The 18808-nt window shown below is 51.6% G+C and overlaps 8 protein-coding genes across 8 annotated transcripts; 6 read left to right on the plus strand and 2 right to left on the minus strand.

Moving 5' to 3' along the window:
- Window positions 1–436: 436 nt before the first annotated feature.
- CDEST_10955 (uncharacterized protein) lies at window positions 437–1219 on the plus strand (the record flags this gene model as incomplete). Its single annotated transcript, XM_062927111.1, is given in 4 exon segments — window positions 437–753; window positions 767–791; window positions 907–1086; window positions 1148–1219. The coding sequence occupies 4 exon segments, from the start codon at window positions 437–439 to the stop codon at window positions 1217–1219; spliced, it is 594 nt and encodes a 197-aa protein (XP_062783162.1).
- A 12-nt stretch (window positions 1220–1231) lies between these two features.
- On the plus strand, window positions 1232–1754 carry CDEST_10956 (uncharacterized protein; the record flags this gene model as incomplete). Its single annotated transcript, XM_062927112.1, has 3 exons — window positions 1232–1345; window positions 1367–1455; window positions 1526–1754. The coding sequence occupies 3 exons, from the start codon at window positions 1232–1234 to the stop codon at window positions 1752–1754; spliced, it is 432 nt and encodes a 143-aa protein (XP_062783163.1).
- A 1116-nt stretch (window positions 1755–2870) lies between these two features.
- Window positions 2871–3687, plus strand: CDEST_10957 (Putative cupredoxin). The gene is made up of 3 exons (XM_062927113.1): window positions 2871–3015; window positions 3086–3461; window positions 3522–3687. Exons 1-3 carry the CDS (start codon window positions 2946–2948, stop codon window positions 3652–3654), a joined length of 579 nt encoding a protein of 192 aa, XP_062783164.1. The 5' UTR covers window positions 2871–2945; the 3' UTR covers window positions 3655–3687.
- Window positions 3688–5797: 2110 nt separating this feature from the next.
- Window positions 5798–7980, plus strand: CDEST_10958 (Putative cytochrome P450). Its single transcript, XM_062927114.1, has 4 exons — window positions 5798–6085; window positions 6151–7148; window positions 7221–7358; window positions 7427–7980. The coding sequence occupies exons 1-4, from the start codon at window positions 5887–5889 to the stop codon at window positions 7628–7630; spliced, it is 1539 nt and encodes a 512-aa protein (XP_062783165.1). The 5' UTR covers window positions 5798–5886; the 3' UTR covers window positions 7631–7980.
- Window position 7981: 1 nt separating this feature from the next.
- Window positions 7982–8421, minus strand: CDEST_10959 (uncharacterized protein). Its single transcript, XM_062927115.1, has one exon. It carries the CDS (start codon window positions 8310–8312, stop codon window positions 7989–7991), a length of 324 nt encoding a protein of 107 aa, XP_062783166.1. The 5' UTR covers window positions 8313–8421; the 3' UTR covers window positions 7982–7988.
- Window positions 8422–10647: 2226 nt separating this feature from the next.
- Window positions 10648–12171, plus strand: CDEST_10960 (Putative NTF2-like domain superfamily protein). The gene is made up of 3 exons (XM_062927116.1): window positions 10648–11279; window positions 11337–11718; window positions 11799–12171. Exons 1-3 carry the CDS (start codon window positions 11111–11113, stop codon window positions 12115–12117), a joined length of 870 nt encoding a protein of 289 aa, XP_062783167.1. The 5' UTR covers window positions 10648–11110; the 3' UTR covers window positions 12118–12171.
- Window positions 12172–15220: 3049 nt separating this feature from the next.
- Window positions 15221–16264, plus strand: CDEST_10961 (Putative peptidase M43, pregnancy-associated plasma-A; the record flags this gene model as incomplete). The annotated part of the gene is made up of 2 exons (XM_062927117.1): window positions 15221–15560; window positions 15662–16264. The coding sequence occupies exons 1-2, from the start codon at window positions 15333–15335 to the stop codon at window positions 16262–16264; spliced, it is 831 nt and encodes a 276-aa protein (XP_062783168.1). The 5' UTR covers window positions 15221–15332.
- Window positions 16265–17384: 1120 nt separating this feature from the next.
- CDEST_10962 (uncharacterized protein) lies at window positions 17385–17768 on the minus strand (the record flags this gene model as incomplete). Its single annotated transcript, XM_062927118.1, has 1 exon — window positions 17385–17768. The coding sequence occupies one exon, from the start codon at window positions 17766–17768 to the stop codon at window positions 17385–17387; it is 384 nt and encodes a 127-aa protein (XP_062783169.1).
- Between the last annotated feature and the right edge of the window lie 1040 nt (window positions 17769–18808).

An 18808-nucleotide genomic window follows, 5' to 3' on the forward strand; every position in this document is an offset into this window, starting at 1 on the left:
AAGAGATGCGAGATGCCGTTTCGTTCTTGGTACAAAAGCAGGACGGAAGCCTCTGACGATTTTGAAGGCTTGAATGACTGTTTGTGTTAGTCACACTCGAAAGACTTTGTTGTTGCGATCTTCGCGAAATCTCGACTTTGGTTAAACCTCCGTCTAATCGCACACTTATTTCGACAATGTAGTTCAACATGCGCCTTACTTACTAGGTAGATCAGACGAGTCCCCAGCTGACGCCTGTTCCTCGCCGTGCTGCTCGTCTTCGAGGCGGTATCCATCTTGTGCGTTATAGCCCCGAACTCCGTCCTCCTCATCGTCGGCTGAGCAATCTCAGGAGTGGTCGCAGTAGGCCTGGTGTCCGTAGCATCAATCGTAGGCCCAAGACACAAAACCCACCTCGGACCCTTGCATGGTTCCAAAGTAGAACTTGACCAAGATCATGCCTCTCCACCAACGTCCGCAATTCACGGCCGCATTCGGCACGGCCGCCGGGATCTCCCAGTACATTTTCCTTACGCTTGACAGCGTCTTTGTCGAAAAGGCTGCTTGGTGTATGATACGCCTCTTCTTTACGCTGGGATGTGGCCCGAGATTGACAGCCGGCAGGATGGTGTTTCTGAATCAATCGTCCCATGGGAGGTGTGACATTCACTGTTGTGCCTTCCTTGCTGAAGCTTCTACCCCATGCAAAGAAACACGCGGTTTCTTTCAGATCCTCGACTTGGTCGGTACATTGCCTCTTATCCCATGGATCATGTGCCTACTGCAGTAGGGCGGAACTGGGTACTCATGGGGTAAGTGGCGCATCATTGTGTGTTGGTGCATCTTTGCTGTATGCTTCCCTCTCTTGCGAGTTGTTTAGTTCAGAGAAGGAGATGAGGCAATGACCCCGTTTTGGACTCTCTTCAGATTTCGATGGCTTGCCCATTCTGGCTGATGTTCTTATTGTTTTCGATGCTTTTCATCAAACTCTATTACATCCCCATCTGGTTCCAGGCTGTTGACAATCACTCTGCTAACCAAAGCGGCATTGATCTCCTTGCATCTTCAAAATCATTGGCCGTGGCAACTACCAGTTCAGGGTTTCTGGTGAGTAAATAAGCGGTGAGATTCCAAAGTGACAGCTGGACCCAGTTAAACTTTTTTTCAGTCAAGCTACATTGGGTATTATGATACGCAACTCATCGCGTCATCGGTCATTTCTTCTCTAGGCGCGGGCTGATGAATTCATTCAATGAAAGAACCAACACAGGGTTTTGATCAGTACGACCGCTCTCTCCGTTTTCACAACTCTACAAGCTCTAATACCCGCCTCAGGATCGCTTCGCTCATCCTAATGGGAATGGGTGTCGGCTTGAGCGGACAATAGACCTCAATTGCTGTCCAGACCGTGTTTGAGGGCCGTGACGTGGCTCCAGCCACTTCTCTGATCGCCCTCCAGAGTCTGGTGAGCGCCGTGTTTCTCGCCGTCATCCAAGACATCTTTCACTCGCGGCTTTATGTTCGCTCTGCACCGAAACGCTCCCAGTGTAGACTCGGCTGTCACCGTTGATTCATCCAAGATTGTGGGTGCGATGCGGAGGATCTATCCGAATCTAGTGGACGGAATCATCGGATTGTACAACATGGCAAACACAGCACTCCGGGACATGTTTTTGATCGCCACCGTCCTCGGATGTTTGATAATCTTTGAGTGCGCCTTCATCGAGCGGAAGAGCGTCAAGAGAAAAGAGCCGAAGACGGAGACGCAGAGCTAGACGGCCATAGACGGGAACGGGGACGGGCAGAAATGAAGCATCCGTTGGCTTTGAGGGGCGACGGACTCGGAATTTCACTCTTTCACAAGTAAACGACAATGGTTTCAAGAGCTTGGGTTTCTTTCTTTTATTGGGTAATGTAGTCGTTCCTGACACGATCACAGAATGCTCACGTTTTCGCTGACATCGAACCTCTATCAACATCAGTCCTAAAACTCTACTGACGCCATCAGTACCCAAAACGTCTTGCCCGCGTTTATCGAGGATACCGCCTCCATCTTCCTGAACTAAATGGGTACCTTGCCGATCTCCCGTAGACAGACCCCTTGCTCTTGTTGCTCGAAGACCTTCCCCCCTCCCCCACAATCAGATTGCGAGTACCAACCTGCGGCCCTCGCACCGTTCGCTCTTCGAAACGACTCCGCAACCGTTTCACCCGCCGTCCTGGCAATGGGAAATGCCATTGAGCCGGATTCCGAGTCGATGGGTGTACTATGAAAATGACTGTGTTCCACGGTTTCTCCTCTGGCAGGTGTGTCGTCCCAACCGGGGAGGGGGTACGTGACACGACCAGACAGCGTTTGACTGACCAGTTTTTTCCCAGCTGTTCGAAAGGGGCAAGTAGGGATCTCCGCTCAGCCGCTTCCACTCTGCCAATGTTTAAGCAGCAAAGTTTCTGCACTCGCTCGTCTCTTATGCTAATTTCTAAGCACACTTCGGTATGCTATACGGCCGAAGAAACGAAACATGGCTTGTTTGAGGCACGGCACAACTCTCATTGGGCAGCTCGGTCATCTCATCTTTGTTCGAGGTAGCCCAAGCTTCGTTGCCGCCCTTGCACCAGTGCGACCACCCCGCCGAGTTTTAGGTCTAGCTTCTTGGGCAGCTTTTCGATCTCATGGTCGGGAGAAGTCTGCCCAGTTCGGAAGTTTAAGAGAGGGAAAGGTTCGTTCTTGTGATGGACAGGGCGGGTGTTGCGGGTGCAAAGTGCTCGTCCCGAATGCGTTGCTGGTTTGGGCTCATGCAGGCCGAGGGTGTTACCTTAAATATCGCAGGATCCTCCTCGACCATCCTCAAAGGGGTTTCTTTCAGGTAGTGTGTCTCTGCGAGAATCATATAGCCTATTGTTTACCGCAGCCGTTGCCCACCCAGCAGATACCCAAGAACCGACCACCACATCGAGCCGTCAAAATGAAGTTCGGCACCCTTGCTGTTTATCTTTCCGCCATGGTTGGAGCCTCTGTTGCTGCCACCATCAACGGTAAGCTGTCTTGCTTCGATTGCAAAAAGTCCGCATATCTGTTGTTGGCCTGTTGCTCACTCGATTGCAGAACGTCAGGCGGCCCCCGCACCGCCGGGCCCGGCACCCCCCAACCCCAAGGTCATTCCCGTCCTTGTCGGCAGTCCGACCCGCGAGAAGTCACTCTTGTTCTATCCTGAGATCGTCAAGGCGAACCCTGGCGACATCGTCCAGTTCCAGTTCTGGCCCAACAACCACTCCGTCACCCAGGCCGCTAACCCCCAGGCGCCATGCGTACCCCTCCAAGATCAAAACCCGAACGCCGTCCACTCTGGCTTCATCCCCGGCGTTACTGATGGGTCTCCCATCGGCACTTTCAACGTGCAGGTCGAGAACACTGAGCCGATGCTCATGTACTGCGCCCAGGGCATGCACTGCCAGCTGGGCATGGTCATGATCATCAACCCGTAAGAGAGCCTGGAAAAACGTCTGTCTACACACTTTGAATCTCACTGACCCCCGAACAGTAAGGCGGATGCGGATGTGCAAGCCTACAGGCAGGCCGCCGGACAGTCGCAGACGAACGTCCCGGCCAAGAACGTTGCTGGCGGCTCTGCGGGCAGGATCCCCTCCAATTTGGCTGTTCCTCCAGTTGTGTGAAGATTAGGCGAGAGAATCGGTATTGGAGTAAATGGTTTATGACGTATATGTGTACAACAATATGTTTGTAATCATGCCTGCACATGGGTTTTCAATGGATCGTTGCTGCTCTGCAGCCACATGCAGCATTCAAGTGTGCAAACTCGATCAAGGAATGGAGTGCAGGGACAAGGGGGCAATGATGACGCGGGCTCTCAGCTGCAGCGTTTGAGTTTGTCTGCACCGAGCTTTGAATAGCACGTCGTCTCCGGGGTTTGAGCGTCGAGCCGCAGGATTTGCCAATGCGTCTCTCCTCCCGCCGGGACACGCTCGAACGCGGACGTCCAAACCCATTCTCACTGATTGGCGCTTTCCCGCTTTGTTGCTTTGCCTACTACGATTATGTGCTGTGGTCTAACGTGATTCGGTGTGTGTTTGGGATAACTTGGCGTCCGATTTTTCTTCGTGTTTGTTTATCTCGGGATGCGTGTTTCGATGATTGGCAACAGCAGCACATGGTTATGTTGAACAAAGTTAGCATTTCTTTCTTTCTGTTTTCACTCCAGTCTAACCACATCTATATCCGTACTTCCAATAAGAGGGTGTTCGTGTATCCTTGGACAGCGCTATTTCAGCGTGGGCACCATGTGAATGAATGCTTCTTGTTCTCTCCCGGGAGCGTCATCCGCCGTATCATTGACCGAGTATGCCGGCAAAGCAGTTTGTTGGCATTAGGTAGTTGGGTCATCTGCCAGCCAACCTGGCCACGTCCTGCTCATTATGGAGATTTGCAGCGAGTAACTGTGTCGTGACGCCTACATAGGTTACAGTTGCTGCATGATAACTGTAGATACACATCTGCGCTATCAGCACAAACTGTAACCTGACCCAAGTTCGAGATGAGGGGAAATCCACGGTTTTTGTCCAACGCCAAGACGGCAATTCGACTGCCACTGACGGATTGGGAATGGATGTCATCCGGTCCATCATTCCGAACTCATGCCTCCAGATTTCAATCCAGACGCTGGGCTGGGTGCTTTGACGAGTTCCATTTGGCTCCGGATTTACTCCGTGCGATTATCTTTCCGGTTTCGGCTCCAGTGAACTGCGAGGTCTCTTTCAAGAACTCTTGGGCAAAGTTTTGCACGTTGGTTTTATGGATGCCTCCCTCCAAGAACTCTCGAAAGGCGGGGAAGGAGATGGATGGGTGGTCGATGCGCCCTCCTGACAGAAAGTCTGTCCATCGGAACCCAGGCAACCAGTGTATCCCCGGTTCAGACGGTAAGTATTTCTTGGCTTTGGAGATACTAAGGAGATGGGGAGGCGAGAGAGAGGAAGTTCGCGCTAGACAGTGAATATCAAGTTTGTCAAGACATCATGAGGCGTCGAGGTGTCACGAATCTGAGCTATTGACCGTACGCCTTTTCGGGGGTCGGCCCTAGGGAATTACCGTAATCCCTCCGCCTCACCCTGGTATTCGGCCGTCCCACCCGTCTGGATGCGAGCACTTCGGGAGGCGGTCAGTCTTCGGTGTCGGCATTTTGTAACCTCCGGATTTCCCGCGTCCAGGTGCGACCTCTACTCACCAGTAGTGAAGAGCCATGTGCGCTTAAACATCCAAAAGATGTGGATGATGCTAGCTAGAAAATTGCAACATAGTGAAGCAGTCAGTGTCCAAGAAGGATTCCCCCCTCACCCGCTTCAAGTTGTGACCAATCACAGCATTTGTGATCTCTCATTCGCTTCTCCATACGCCTGCCTTCAATCTCGGCTTCAATGACGCGTTGAAGTTGCTATTGGGGGAGAGTGCGATTGCATAGGGAACGACAGTCGGCTGGATGGTTTGCTTACATGCGTGTACGTAGGGGACCCAGAATGTCTGCCCCGTATCCAGAATATTGGCATGATGCCGGGATTGTAGTGGCTCAGTCTCGACTTGTCTCCGTTACCCGTGTCCTCAAGGCCTGTCTATGACTCGAATCATTATCCAGCGAGCCAATTACTGCTATATACCGTACGCCTTTACGTGTCTGACAACCTGGTCCGCATCCTGTCAGTCTTGAAGATGTCGTGGTCAAGATACTGTCACAAACGGACGACTGTTCCAAGGAATTGTGGAGTATAAAGGGTGCGCATATCTTCGTCTCCTACTGTGAATAAATCCCATCGCTAAGCTCAAGGACCAGCCAATTGTTGATTTTCAGCGTCCATCGAACGGACTGGCTCTACTACATCGCCCACTGTTTCGTTATAATGAACACGCAACTTGTATTGGCCGTCGGGGCTTTCGCATTATTTGCCCAACTCACGATCACCTTGATACGATGGTTTCGATCTCCCCTTCGTTCAGTGCCTGGGCCGTTGCTGGCCCGCTTCACAAACCTTTGGTACTTTTATCGCGTTAAGAGAGGCAACTTCGAAAAGGTCAACGTTCAGCTTCATGAGCGATTCGGTATGGTCGACATCTCGTTCTCCGGTCGATAATACAATTCGCTAATAGACCCCTGCTTGAGCCAGGCCCAATCGTTCGTTACGGTCCAAATCGATTTAGTTTCAGCGACGCCGAGTCACCCAAGACAATCTACGGTCATGGGACGCAATTTCCAAAATCGGACTTTTACACCACTTTCCAGCCGAGCGAGGACATGTGGAACATGTTTGCGGACCGGGACATCAAGCACCACGCCCACACCAGGAGGTTCTATGCCAACGCATACTCGATGGGCTCCCTTATTCACTACGAGCCCTACCTGAACGAGTGCGGCGCCCTCTTCTCCCAACGTCTTCTCGAGTTTTCCAAGGCCGGAACTGCGGCTGACTTCGGTCACTGGTTTCAGTGTTTCGCGTTCGATGCCATCGCCATGATGACGTACGGAAAGCGTCTCGGGTTTCTGGATCGAGGAGAGGATATTGCCAACGTCATCGACAACCTCGACAACAACCTGCTATATGCGAGCTTGATGGGAATCTTCCCTGCATTGCACAAGTTCGCTATGCCGTTGCTGGCCATGCTCGATGCTCGCATCGGTAGCGGCACGGGTATGTATGTGATCGACTTCACCCGGAAGACGATCGAGGACGAGCGAGCTTCGCCAAAGTCAGTCACCGAGGCCAAATACCAAGAAGACGGCGCGGCTGTCGGTGAGACTTTTCTCTCGAAGTTTCTCGCCAAGCACTCCAACAACCCCGATGAATATAACAATTTCCACGTTCTCACGGGATGCGCATCGAACATGTTCGCGGGCTCCGACACCACCGGCATCAGCCTGTCGGCCATTCTGTACAACCTTCTCAAGAACCCAGACAGCATGGGGAAGCTGCGCGAGGAGATTGACGACTTCACCCGCCGTGGCGAGCTTTCGCAAGCGCCCTCTTTCAAAGAGACTCAAAAGATGCCCTACCTTCAAGCTGTCATAAAAGAGGCGCTGCGTGTCCATCCAGCAGTGGGATTGCCATGGGAAAGGGTCGTGCCCGAAGGTGGCGCCACTATTGGTGGAAGATTCTTTCCAGAGGGGGTAAGTGTCACATCCACTCGTTCAAATCCATTGCTTTCTGGATGACTGATAAACCCTTCCCCTTATCCGCAGTCCATAGTGGGCATCAACAGCTGGGTCCAGCACAGGAACAAGGCACTGTTCGGAGAGGATGCTGAATACTTCCGTCCCGACCGATGGTTAATTAGTGACGAGGCCAGATTGTCCGTGATGAACAGGAACTGGATGCCCGTAGGTTTCACCGAATCTTCGTTGTCTCTATGCCCCCTGGACTAGTCGCTAACTTATTTTGACTGCAGTTTGGCCTGGGGTCAAGGACCTGCATGGGAAAGAATATTTCGATGCTGGAGATGTCAAAGCTCATTCCTAGGATCATCCGCGACTTTGAATTCAAGCTCGAAGGCACTTCTGCCATGCCTGGTTGCTCTTGGGAAACCCACAACGCTTGGTTTGTCAAGCCGCGCAAGTTTTATGCCACGGTACGGTCCAGGAAGACGGCCTAGGAAAGGCATTGCGTATCTGAGTTGGCCCTGTCACCGGTTTTTGCAACCAGTTCGCCATTTAAAGTGGCACTCTTCACGAGCATTCTGAATCATATCGATGTAGACCTACTTAAGACCAAGGACACAAATTTTGTTGCGGGAAAGGAATGGAAGAAGTTGTTTCATGGAAGAGCATCCATGAATGTTTGACAAAAAGCTTTTGTACATGTTGCAGGAACACCGCCTTTCCTTTTCATTCATACATTGTCCCTGTGCCAGCGCCTCCTCTGTCACCTCGGATACTTTCGTCTGATCGAGTCGGTATGTCGTTTGTTTGTTACAATCCTCCGTTCCTAAACAGAACCCCTTGCAGACAGCATTAGATCGCGCCGCAGTAGCCGCAACTGTTGCAAGAGTCGACGACGTAGACGTGGTAGCTGAGGCGGCCGGCGATGCTGCCGGTCTTGTCGTGTCCACCCGTGGGAACGTTGTTGCAGTACGTGATGCAGTTGGAGCTGGGGTTTCCGACCTCTTGGTTGTGGCCGGCCACCGTGCCGCCGATGGCCTTACATTCAGCGTCCATGACGGGATACTGCTCTACCGAGCAGGCTACCCAGCCTTGGACGGGGGAGGTGACGACTCCGCAGAACTGGGCGGCGGCGCAGCTGGCGAGAGCAGCAAGGGCGGCGACGGTGAGCTGCATTGTGATGATCCGGGGTAGATTAGGGTTGATGAGAGATTTGGGTATAGTTATCGAGTTGTCAAGGCTTAAAGAGGAAGGTTGAGTGTGCTTAGACTTTGGTACAACAACGAAGACACGAATTTGATCGTGTTTTTCTGGGAGTCACTCGTTTTTATGTTCGCCCTTACTCGTCAGGAAACCAGACGAACGTCACGGAGGCAATTCGCATCCGGCATTGTCCAATCATTATAGATATAGACCACAACGTGAGATTGATGCTGCGAGATCTCGTGGACAGTGGGGTGTGGACAAACAAAAGCCCGCTTACGATGGTACCGATATATGAAAGCACTTCGGTTGCTGACCGCTCCTTGTGGAAGGTTGCAGACAGATCCAAAGGGCGATAAGGTCCCGATATAGGCTCTACACTTGACTAAACAACAGTCGACAAAGTGGTTACCTACCGGGATCAATCGGACAATCCCCTTTTCGATGAGGTCGTCACAGCGGCCTCTGCAGATTCCCCACCGATCGTCACTACTTTCGGTGTTTTCCCGCCTCAAAAGCGATCAAGGATTCAAGAAGTTCCCACAAGCAGGGCGGGGATGACTTCTTGGGTTGGCAGCTGCTTTAATTGCACCGCCAACTTACCGCGCGGTAGCACTCTGGGAGTACAAGGATGGTCTACGCGGAGGGCGGAGTTGGGCGCGCGTCCGCTGCCTGTCAGTGGTCACAATCGTGGTGGATTTTGCGAAACCGAGCAGACTGCTTGCTTCTAAGGCTCAGGCAGGGAACTGATTACGCAGCAGCAATTTACTGATGTTCTGCCAGGGCCACTGTAGCATTGCTTTAATCGTCGATGTACCCTGTACTCTGTAAGACGGTCTTCTATAACATGCAATCCGCAGAGGAATGGAAGTTTGTCAGCCACACCGGTAGCGTCCACGAGGCTCGTCCCGTGCCACGCCGGTTGGAGTCTGGTTCCGTTCTCAGGACGTGTCCTATGGCTGGGTACATCCACTGCCCACCTCGTCAGGAGATGGATGCAGAGCTGGGCGACCGGGCAACGCCGATAGCTTCCGAGGTGTTGCTTGTCAGGGAAGAGACTGGCGTGAGTGCCAATTTATCCCGGACTGGTCAACATCACACCTCATCTGAGCCTCGGTCCGAGTCTAGACCGCCATCAAGTAGATCCTTCGTCTCCTAAGCAAGACAGGTGCAGAGGTGTCATTCCTTCACGTTCAAGCAGCAGGCTTCAAAACATCCTGTACTGGCGAGGATCGACTCCATCGGAATGTCCTCTCGCTCGGCCAGGCACGCCAATCTCGACTCTGCAGTCATGGATGCTATCTTCCGCCAACCACAGAGCCCATGAGCGGGATTGCTCTCCTGTCTCAAGCACAGGCTTTTCTGTGGCTTTTCCCACGAGTCGGGTACAGGGGTTCGGTTGGGTTGAGATCTCTCCCGTCCCAACGACGACTACGACTACGACGACAACGACGACGACGTCGATGATGATGGGACTCGGATTGGTGCAGGATGCATGCCCCATTGTCGCGTGGCGAAGTGCGTTGATTCACTTTCCCAGCGTGCCAGACCACGAGGTCGAGTGAGACTAGCACGCCAACTCGTTTCTTCTTGTGCGAGCCACCGACTCCAGATCGGCTCAAATGTCTCTGGATCTCGTGGGCGATTGGCCGCCGCCGCTTCGGAAAGTTGCCTGCTCTCTACACACGCGTGGCCCTCGCACTGAGACACTTACATCAAAAAGCCATAACAGGCCTGATAAATCAAAGACATTGGGGCTACTCAGACGAGGAGAGACACACTTGGGGTTTTGATCGATTCGTCGATCTGGCCGATTATTAACTCTGAGGCGCCCAATGGGGTGCCGGGATCGCAGCCTCCCTTATTTCTCCCTGCGTTCCGCTCAACAAGTGCCAACATTCTCGCGGGGAGGGGTTTTTTCTGTCCTTTTTCCCCCCCTCAAAAATCCAGGCATTACGGAAACGTCGGTGAGGATTTTGGTACTTCGGCGTCAATGGGTGTATATAAGGATCACTCGAGGCCGTTGATAGGCAAACTCTTGGTTGATAGTCCCCCATCACCTCGCGCGCACCGACTGTAGCATCGGGTCACGTCTGACAACGGATTCCCGACTCAGAGGAACCTTCGCACATCGAATGGCTTCGGTATCCTCCTTGTTCGGTAATATGCAGGTTCCCATTCTTCTACGTGATCGGAACGTCTGAATCAGATCAATTTGTTGACCAAGTCAGATGAGCCTAGGATTCGCTTCCCGGGACGCCAGCCAGCAAATTAAATCGCAGAACCCGAACCGGTCTGCTCGCCGCGGCCGACGCCGTGTAACGGCGCCCTTGTCCGCTTTGGCACCCTCAGCTGGTTCCAGGCTGTTCTACACTGCGACGCTTCGAGTGAGTGCGTGCGTTCGCCTTGGCTTTGGGAGGGCTCGGACGTTCGAATCTCGTCCGCCGTCCCATCTGCCAACGCGTAAAAGACGTGCCCCGCTGCTGCGGCGGGAAACGTTACTTTGACGGGATACTTTTGGCGCGGTATTCTCCCGTTGCGATTTGCGTTTCAAGAGAGGGGGGCTTGGTCGTGGGGAGGCATCGCCACCTGTTCAAAAGCGCTTTTTGTTTCCCGTCACTCGTGTCTCTCCTCCATCCACGCGTATCTGAGACATCTCACCCTCCCGTGCGACGACGCTCTCTGGTGGATTCTTCAAAAGTTTATTAGGAAGACACTTTTCTCTTCTTCTTCTGTCGACTCCCCTCCACGTTGGACTTCACCTCATCAACATGGTTCTTGTGAACACCCAGGACCCGACGCCCGAGGTCGCTGCCTCGGGCCGTGCCGCGTTGCCGGATTATGTCACGACGCCAAACGCCGTTTTCGACGATGAAGGGGTCCAGTGGAGATACGGCAGAGCGCCAGACTACACAAAAACCCGCAAGGTCTGGAGGGAGGGTGAGTCGCTTCCGAGGGTTTGCCATGTTATCCTGTGAGCTGACACTTTGTCCCCAGGCAAAAAGATGAGCCACAAGGCTGGCAGCCTCGAAGAGATCGTGGAGAACTTGGTCAAGAACTGGGAGGTCGAGGCCTCTTTCAAGACACGGCTTGAGGACTGGCGGACCGTCGACCACGCGAAATACACCTTCTCCGTCAACGGGGGCCCGCCGCAGACGGGCGAGTACATGCTCAAGGTCGGCACTTATAACGCTGTCATCACGCCCAACGAGTACTACAGTCCCGACTACTCCGACTTCGCATCGAGCCACAAGACTTTCAAGAGGATGATGCCTAACTTCGCGTGGGAGGTCCTTGAGGTCTACAGCGGCCCGCCCTGTGTGGCTTTCAGGTGGCGTCACTGGGGGTACATGAAGAACGACTATGTGGGATTTAACGAGTAAGTCTTGAAGTCTTAACTCCTACCTTTTGAGATTCCGTATCAATGGAAAAGGCTGACATGAGCGTTCCCTTCTTTAGCAAAGGAGACAAAGTCACAGCCAAGGCCCATGGAGGACCCATCGACATTGAAGGCGTGACAATCGCGAGGGTCGACGATCAGCTCCGCTTGCAGGCCGTAGACACTTGGTTCGACTCGCTGCAGATGTTTAGGCAGATCGCCCCGGACGGCGTGGTCAAAAAGGAAGCTAAGACTGATAACCGGGGGCCAGAAGCCAGGTTCGACGAGGCGGTGGCGCAAGATATCAAGCTGTCGCCTGAGGACATAAGTAAACTGCACAGCGATGTGGTGAACGGCAAGAGGTCAGGAGGATGTCCTGTGATGATGAATAGGGAGTAGAGGTCAGCATAGAATAGTTAGAAGAACGCAACCAATATGATCAAACTGATTGCCTATCAACAAGTGTCTTCTACCACGTCTGCCTTCTTATAAGTCACGTATGGAAGACGCCGCCGAGCATACCCGGCCCAATTCATAACTCGTCTCTGTAAATTTTAATGCCAACAGCCTGATAGGTGTAGGTGGTGTTGCAGGTTGACCAGAGACTGGCTATGAACGGGAATTGGCTGCGAGCTGGAGCAGGCAGTCGATAGCAGAGCTGAGTGATGGCCAGCTCTTGGGTGGCAAGGAAAATTCCCCGGATTACCGAAAACGTCCCCTCGTCAGTGCCAAAAAGCGGCGCCTCGAAGGATGACAAGTCGTTAAAGGTGTGGTCCGTCTTGGCCGAGTGAATCTGTCCAAATTTTCCCTCGAGAAGGGGTTTTCCAGACAGGACGGTGACAGGGAGGCCTTCAACAACGTAGTCATCTGTTAAAGATACCAAGGAGAAGTTCTGATGACCCTTGTGTACGTCAGGATTATGTCTTGCAGGCTGCCACCTGCAGTGCAACCTATGGCAGAGGCCTCTTATCAGTCCCAGAACAGAATCTATGAAGTCCTCAGAGACACATGCTTCCCATGAAGGTCGCCCTGTCTGTATTGATGCCAAACCAATTCATCTTGTTTTTGATTCATTCCAGTGCTGGTCTTTAGCTCAAAAGGATAGTATTGGAAACCGTTTCAGGTGCTTGTAGAGATGCTTCGGCGGACCATCCCAGCTCGCCTGTTCAGTAATCAACGGTGACGCAGATATTGTCCGGGCTGCCACCCCCCTAGCTGGTCATGATATGAACATTGGTTTTAAAACTGTGGTCGAATAGTTTGTCGCAAATAGCACACCCGCTGTCATGTAGCCTGGTGTCAAATTAGAGTAGAGTATATTGTTAATGTGATGACAGATAAGAGCTAGATACTCCCCAAACCAAGACAGGGGGCTCCCTTGTGGCTAGAAAAAATGTTCTCCCAGGTGATATTACGCACCTCGGCCCTGTCTGAAACAGATTTAGGCATCACAGTATCAAAAAACAAGCAATTCCCCGTCATAAAATCTTTGGGGTTTGCCCGCAGAGCTACCTATGGTCTATGACATGCCGCTGCAGCGTTGGCTGCTGACTCGGCATCAGTGTGTGTAAAGGTCGTTGTGTTACCAGCAGCGAACTTTTATACGACTTGCCTCTTATCTACACAAACCAGTATACAGGGTACGTCCTAGTGAAAAGCTTACAGGAGGCCCTGCGTAGTATGCGCGCGCCAGCTGAGCTGGCTGTTAATTCTAATATCTGTTACCCTCTGATTCAATAGTTGATGAAGTAACTGTACTTAGCTAATCACATTTACGGACAAGCTTCTGAAACCTAGGTTGGTTAGTTGCCAACTTAGAGTATAGAAACAGGAGTCAATGGCCGGCTTGGGCAGTATACGTGTATAACGTGGGGACAACGGTATGCAAAGCCCGTAGCTATGTTGTCAGGGCCGGACGGCCTCGACGCCAAACGAAGTAATCGGAGGACGGGACGGGAGGAGGCGCGAACTAAGAGAGGGGTCCCGCCGGGGGGTACCATGGGCCCACTAGTGTCTCAACAAAAGGGCTTGGGGGGTTATTATATTAGTCCGTCAGGAGCAGGTGGATAGAGAGGAGAACACTGTCATCTCGGGGTCAGGGAAGGCAGGTCGAAATATTACCAACTACTGACGTCTAACCTGGCCCCATGCGACTCCATCACTCTATACGATATCAGCCTGTGACATGTGGGCTGGCTAAAAGCCTTCGGAAGTTAAAGGTAGTGCCTGCCCGAGGCCCGCGCTTTGAACAGACTTCGTTGGGCGCTGGGACTGAGCATCACACAGGCACGGGCAATGCCAATTTTCCAATATGACACCAGCAGCTGAAACCTAGGTCGCAGGGAATCTATCGACACAGAGTCCCTCCCCATCTTGAACATTGTCTTTCTTGGAAACTACGAGTCTTGAAAGACCGTCCAATCGCCTCATGACCATCTTTGACCGGTCCGTAGTCATGAATCGAAAGTACTGGACGACAGCCGAGCTGATTCGGCGACAGCTGGGTGAAAGTTGAAGTTCCTTCATTTAACCCGAAAGCCAAATGTAGAACAACACAGTATGAATGTAGTTGGCTAGGAACTGTTGCTCCAATGACTTGCGGAAATGTTCCATCTGCTCAGTCTGAGGAGTTTCCACATTCGATTCGAGTAATCCACTACAATTTCCCATGGGTCACGTCTCTAGTCTCGAACAATCTTCAACATAAGTATAACCGCGACGTACCCTGCAATGGCTGCCTAAACCCAGAGGCTGTGCTGGAAACTCCAGATAATTGGCCGGTCACTTGGTGCTGGCCCAAACATTGTCGGACTGAACCTCCGCTGCTTGTTAATGCGCTTGACCTTTGTGAGCCCCAACTCATAGACTGAGTCATCGGCGAAAAGCCACCCTTTTTTCACGAACTTAACCAGTAGTTACTCTCTGTTGTAACACCCTGATAAATACCTTGAAATTCTAAGCTTCAGTGAGGCATGTTAGGAATAAACTCCATGGTTAACTCTGGGGGGGTTAAGATGCGGGCTCGATCGACCGTTAGACACCTTAAGGAATCCTCATCCAGCAAACACTAAATTACCCATAGGATCAAGATAGGCTGCTTGTTTGTCTCGTCGAGTCATTTCAGGTGAGTATGTCCCATTGTACTTCAGAACTACGATACAATCGTGATACGTACCCCTTCCCATGTATCCTAAAATTGTGCCGTCGAGCAATTGATCAGTTTGAAGTGTACCCTGAAACTGTTATTGCTTGAGCTTTGAATTGGGCAAAGCCTACTCTTGGCGAAAATAGTGTGGATTTTTACTCGACGGGACATAGGGGCAGCAGCACTTGTTAAACTGCTGCCTAAAACCTCATCTACATCTTTCCGTGTTAGTGGAGGCCATGCCATTGAGCCAAGTATCACAAGCCCCCTTCTGGCCCACTACGTCGCCCTGTGCGCCAAAAGCAGTACTTGATGTGTAGAAGGGCAAATCAGTATATATCCAGCTCGAAGGATGTGCTTTGGTCTAAAGCCAAGAAGATAAGTTCATTGGCTTTCAAGCTTTAAAAGCATTTTCAACACGAAACTCCATTTTCCTTTCTCAACCCAGGACGCGGCCGACTAAAGCAAGATGGTGCCACTCCTTGCAGTGACGTTACTACTTGCGGCTGGAATATCGCCCACACTGGCGCAGTTCAAGTGTGCCAACATCAATGCTGCGGCGGAAAGGCGCGACGCCATAGTTCATCCTGCTTACTATAAGCGACGGGGTGCGCCTAAGCCCGTGGATGTCTACTTCCATGTTACCAGCACGGAAGCGCACAAGGATCGTATTACGGACACGGTCGTTGACGCCCAGGTACTTTTTCCCATCATTCCTTCTTTGAGCTTCTTTGATAACTACGAAGACTTTCTTTCGAGACTGATATGGAGCACTGTCGCTAACACGTGAAATTCCAGTTCAAAGTCTTGCAATCAACTTACCAACGTCACGGCTTTGAACTTAAACTTGTCAACGTCTCGCGAATTGTCGACGATGTGGCAGGCAAGGGCTTCTATGATGCGGACCGCGTCATTACTGACCAAGAGGCCTATATGAGCTGGCGTCGCGCCACTCGCCGTGGTGGATATGACGCCCTCAACGTCTACTTCTTCTCAGATCTAAACGAGTTTGTCGGCGGTCAATGCAATCTGCCCACAAATGCGACCGCGGGTACCGATGCATTCTACCAGGACGGCTGCTGGATCAACGGGGACACTATGCCGGGCTTAGGACCGAGGAGCGCCAACGGCACGGGTATGTCGTCAGAGGGGCATATTGCGGTTCACGAGGTCGGTCATTGGTTCGGCCTACTCCATACTTTCGAGGGAGTAGATCTCTGTGATGAAGTAAACGACGGAATCGCCGACACGCCGGCAATTGCAACGCCCAGCTGGGGTTGTCCCATTGGTAGAGATTCTTGCCCTGGCTTACCAGGTCTTGATGCCATCCATAACTTCATGGATTACTCGAGCTGGTCGGTCGAAGCCCCCAACCATTGTTCCAATGCATCTATTTGCTAACAATTGTTTCAGCATGAAGGAGTTTACTGTTGGCCAGGAAGTGCGCATGCATCAGCAGTTTGACATGTTCAGAAGAAAGACTTGAATAGTGTGTTCCTGGGTTTTCGTTTTGCTGAAGTTTAGAGAAACAACAGCTGCGAGTGTGAAAAGGGAGGTAGCAAGGCAATGAACAAGGCAAAGGAACAACACAGACCTCCGGCAAAACATTCGTCAGAGGAATTAGAAACTTTTGCAGCAAGCAAGAAATGTAGATATACTATTGTTTAAATAGGCAGATTTCAATACTCTGGTATTTACAACTTTTGCATCTCTTAACTAATTACTAAATAAACTAAGAATACTTTCTAATTACTAGACTAAAAGCTTTAAATGGGAAGGAGGAATAATAGTTTTTTTCTCTTCTTATGAATAATAGAATCAAATATGAGATTGCTAATTAGAAAAAAGAATATTTTAATAAGTAAAAGTGCTACTTCTCTAGCTATAGCATGATAGTATATTTAGGCATTCTACTAGTAGTAGTAGTGTTAATACTAGTACTACTAATATTATTAGCCTGAGGTAAACTAAATGCATATATATATATTAGGGGTAAGAGTAGGGAGTCTCTAGTGTAGTACTCTAATATTTGTCGTGAAAAGAAATATATGCTAAGAGGGACGATACTACCTAATGCAGTTTGTAAGTACTAACTGCTCTTTCGCTTTATTCCATAGTTGGTAGCCCTGATCTGGTCGTAATACTAGGATTCAGTGCCTCGGATACCATTTCAAGACCCAATTTACAGGTTTAGATCAGCCATCTACAACGCGGCTAAGTCCTGGGGAAAACCCGTCTTATTAAGGTGGTGCTTCAAGCTATCTGTGACGACGGAGGAGGCAAAAACAGTGCTGTGAAGCGGTTGTATTGTAAGGGGATCCTCTTGAAGGGAGCCCCAGACGCTCGAGATATATATATGCGTGCCGGGGGCCCCAGTAGGGGCGTCCCAGCTACAAAAGGCTGTAGGGTGCCTCGCCACACTATCCGTAATACAATTTCCCCCTCAGTATCAATGTTAAATACCGAGTCGCTGGAGGCATGCATCCGGGACCCAACATAAGCATGGTGGACCGATGAGTGCCTAGTAGTAGCCGCCTCCGCCACCGCCGCTGGGAGCACCTCCACCGGGGCCGGAGGGGCTACCACCACCGGGGCCGGAGGGGCTACCACCACCAGGGGCCGGGGAATAACCACCACCGGGGCCGGAGGGGCCACCACCACCCGAGCCAGAAGGTTTTCCACCACTAGGGCCAGAGGTGCCACCGCCACCGCCCCCACCACCGTAGCCGTAATCTCTACGAAGAATGAAACTGAGGACACCGGGGCTGCCAGAGCCGGTCAAGAGCCGCTTGACATTATCGAAGGCCGAGAGCTTCGAGTCGTCGCGGGTGGCGAGGTCGCTGGTGAGCGGGTAGCCGAGAATGGGAGTGGCCACGAGGGCGGCCGCAAGGATTGAAACGCGCATGGTACTGACGAGGCCAGCGACGTAGGGGAAAGAATGGAGGTGTTGAGTGGTAGTGAATAAGTGAAAGTGTGTGTAGGCGGAAGGCTCTAGACCAGAGAGACTGAAACAATTGTGTTGAGGGCGGAGTGATCGTTGAAGGGAAGACGATGAAGCGAATGTGTTCTGATGATACCAAAATGGACAGACAGAGTGGGAGTCGCGGGCTTCTTATATATGCGGTGTGGAGATTTGTCCCGAGGCTCTGGCGCGCTGAACATGACTATCCGCTAAATGGTCCGTCGATTTGAGGCCGAACTTGAAGCAGGCTATGGAGAAAGGGAGTACGTCTTCCCGTCCATTGGTGCGAGTGGTATGTTCACGGCTCGTCCGCCCTCTTCTTTGGTTATGAGCCTGTTATTTCTCTCTCTTATTTTGCTCGGATACTCGGTTCGATGTTTCGGCGAACAACAATAAACCAAACCAAACCAAACCAAACCAAACCAAACCATGGGGCTGGACAAGACGTTAGTATCGGCCCGGATATCGGAGGCATTTTTGCTCCTAGCCAGCTTCTAATCAAAAGCTTCGAATCTAGTGGAGCTAATGGCTAACGGCTATCGTGGTGGTGTGGTGAAGGAGGCGTTGACCGAGAGGAGATTAAGGGGCTTGGACTAACCTGGACGGACAGGAAGACACTGCCGGATTTCCTAGTCCCGACTGCGGGGTTCTCTTTCTCTTCTCCAGGATTGACAGACATTTGGCTATAGCTCCCGGACAGCTTGCTTAGCGTTGACATCACGTCAAGTCCGAGTTCCTGGCAGAACCAACGAGGCCAGGCCTCGCGATGGCATTGAATGCAGGAAAAGCGGCGCACAGCTCGGAACTTTTGCCTCTCCTGAGACAATGTCCAAAGACACCGATCGATAAACGCCAAACGCCAAACGTCAAACGTCGAACGCCAACGCAAACGCCTATGGCTCTAAGCAAAGACATGGGCGAGCTTGGTTGTGGAGAAAAGCTGTGCGGCAGGAGTGGCTTTAATTGCTTCTTAACTTGTCTAA

Source organism: Colletotrichum destructivum, chromosome 7 (genome assembly GCF_034447905.1).
Source record: "Colletotrichum destructivum chromosome 7, complete sequence".
In the NCBI taxonomy this organism is placed as follows: domain Eukaryota; kingdom Fungi; phylum Ascomycota; class Sordariomycetes; order Glomerellales; family Glomerellaceae; genus Colletotrichum; species Colletotrichum destructivum.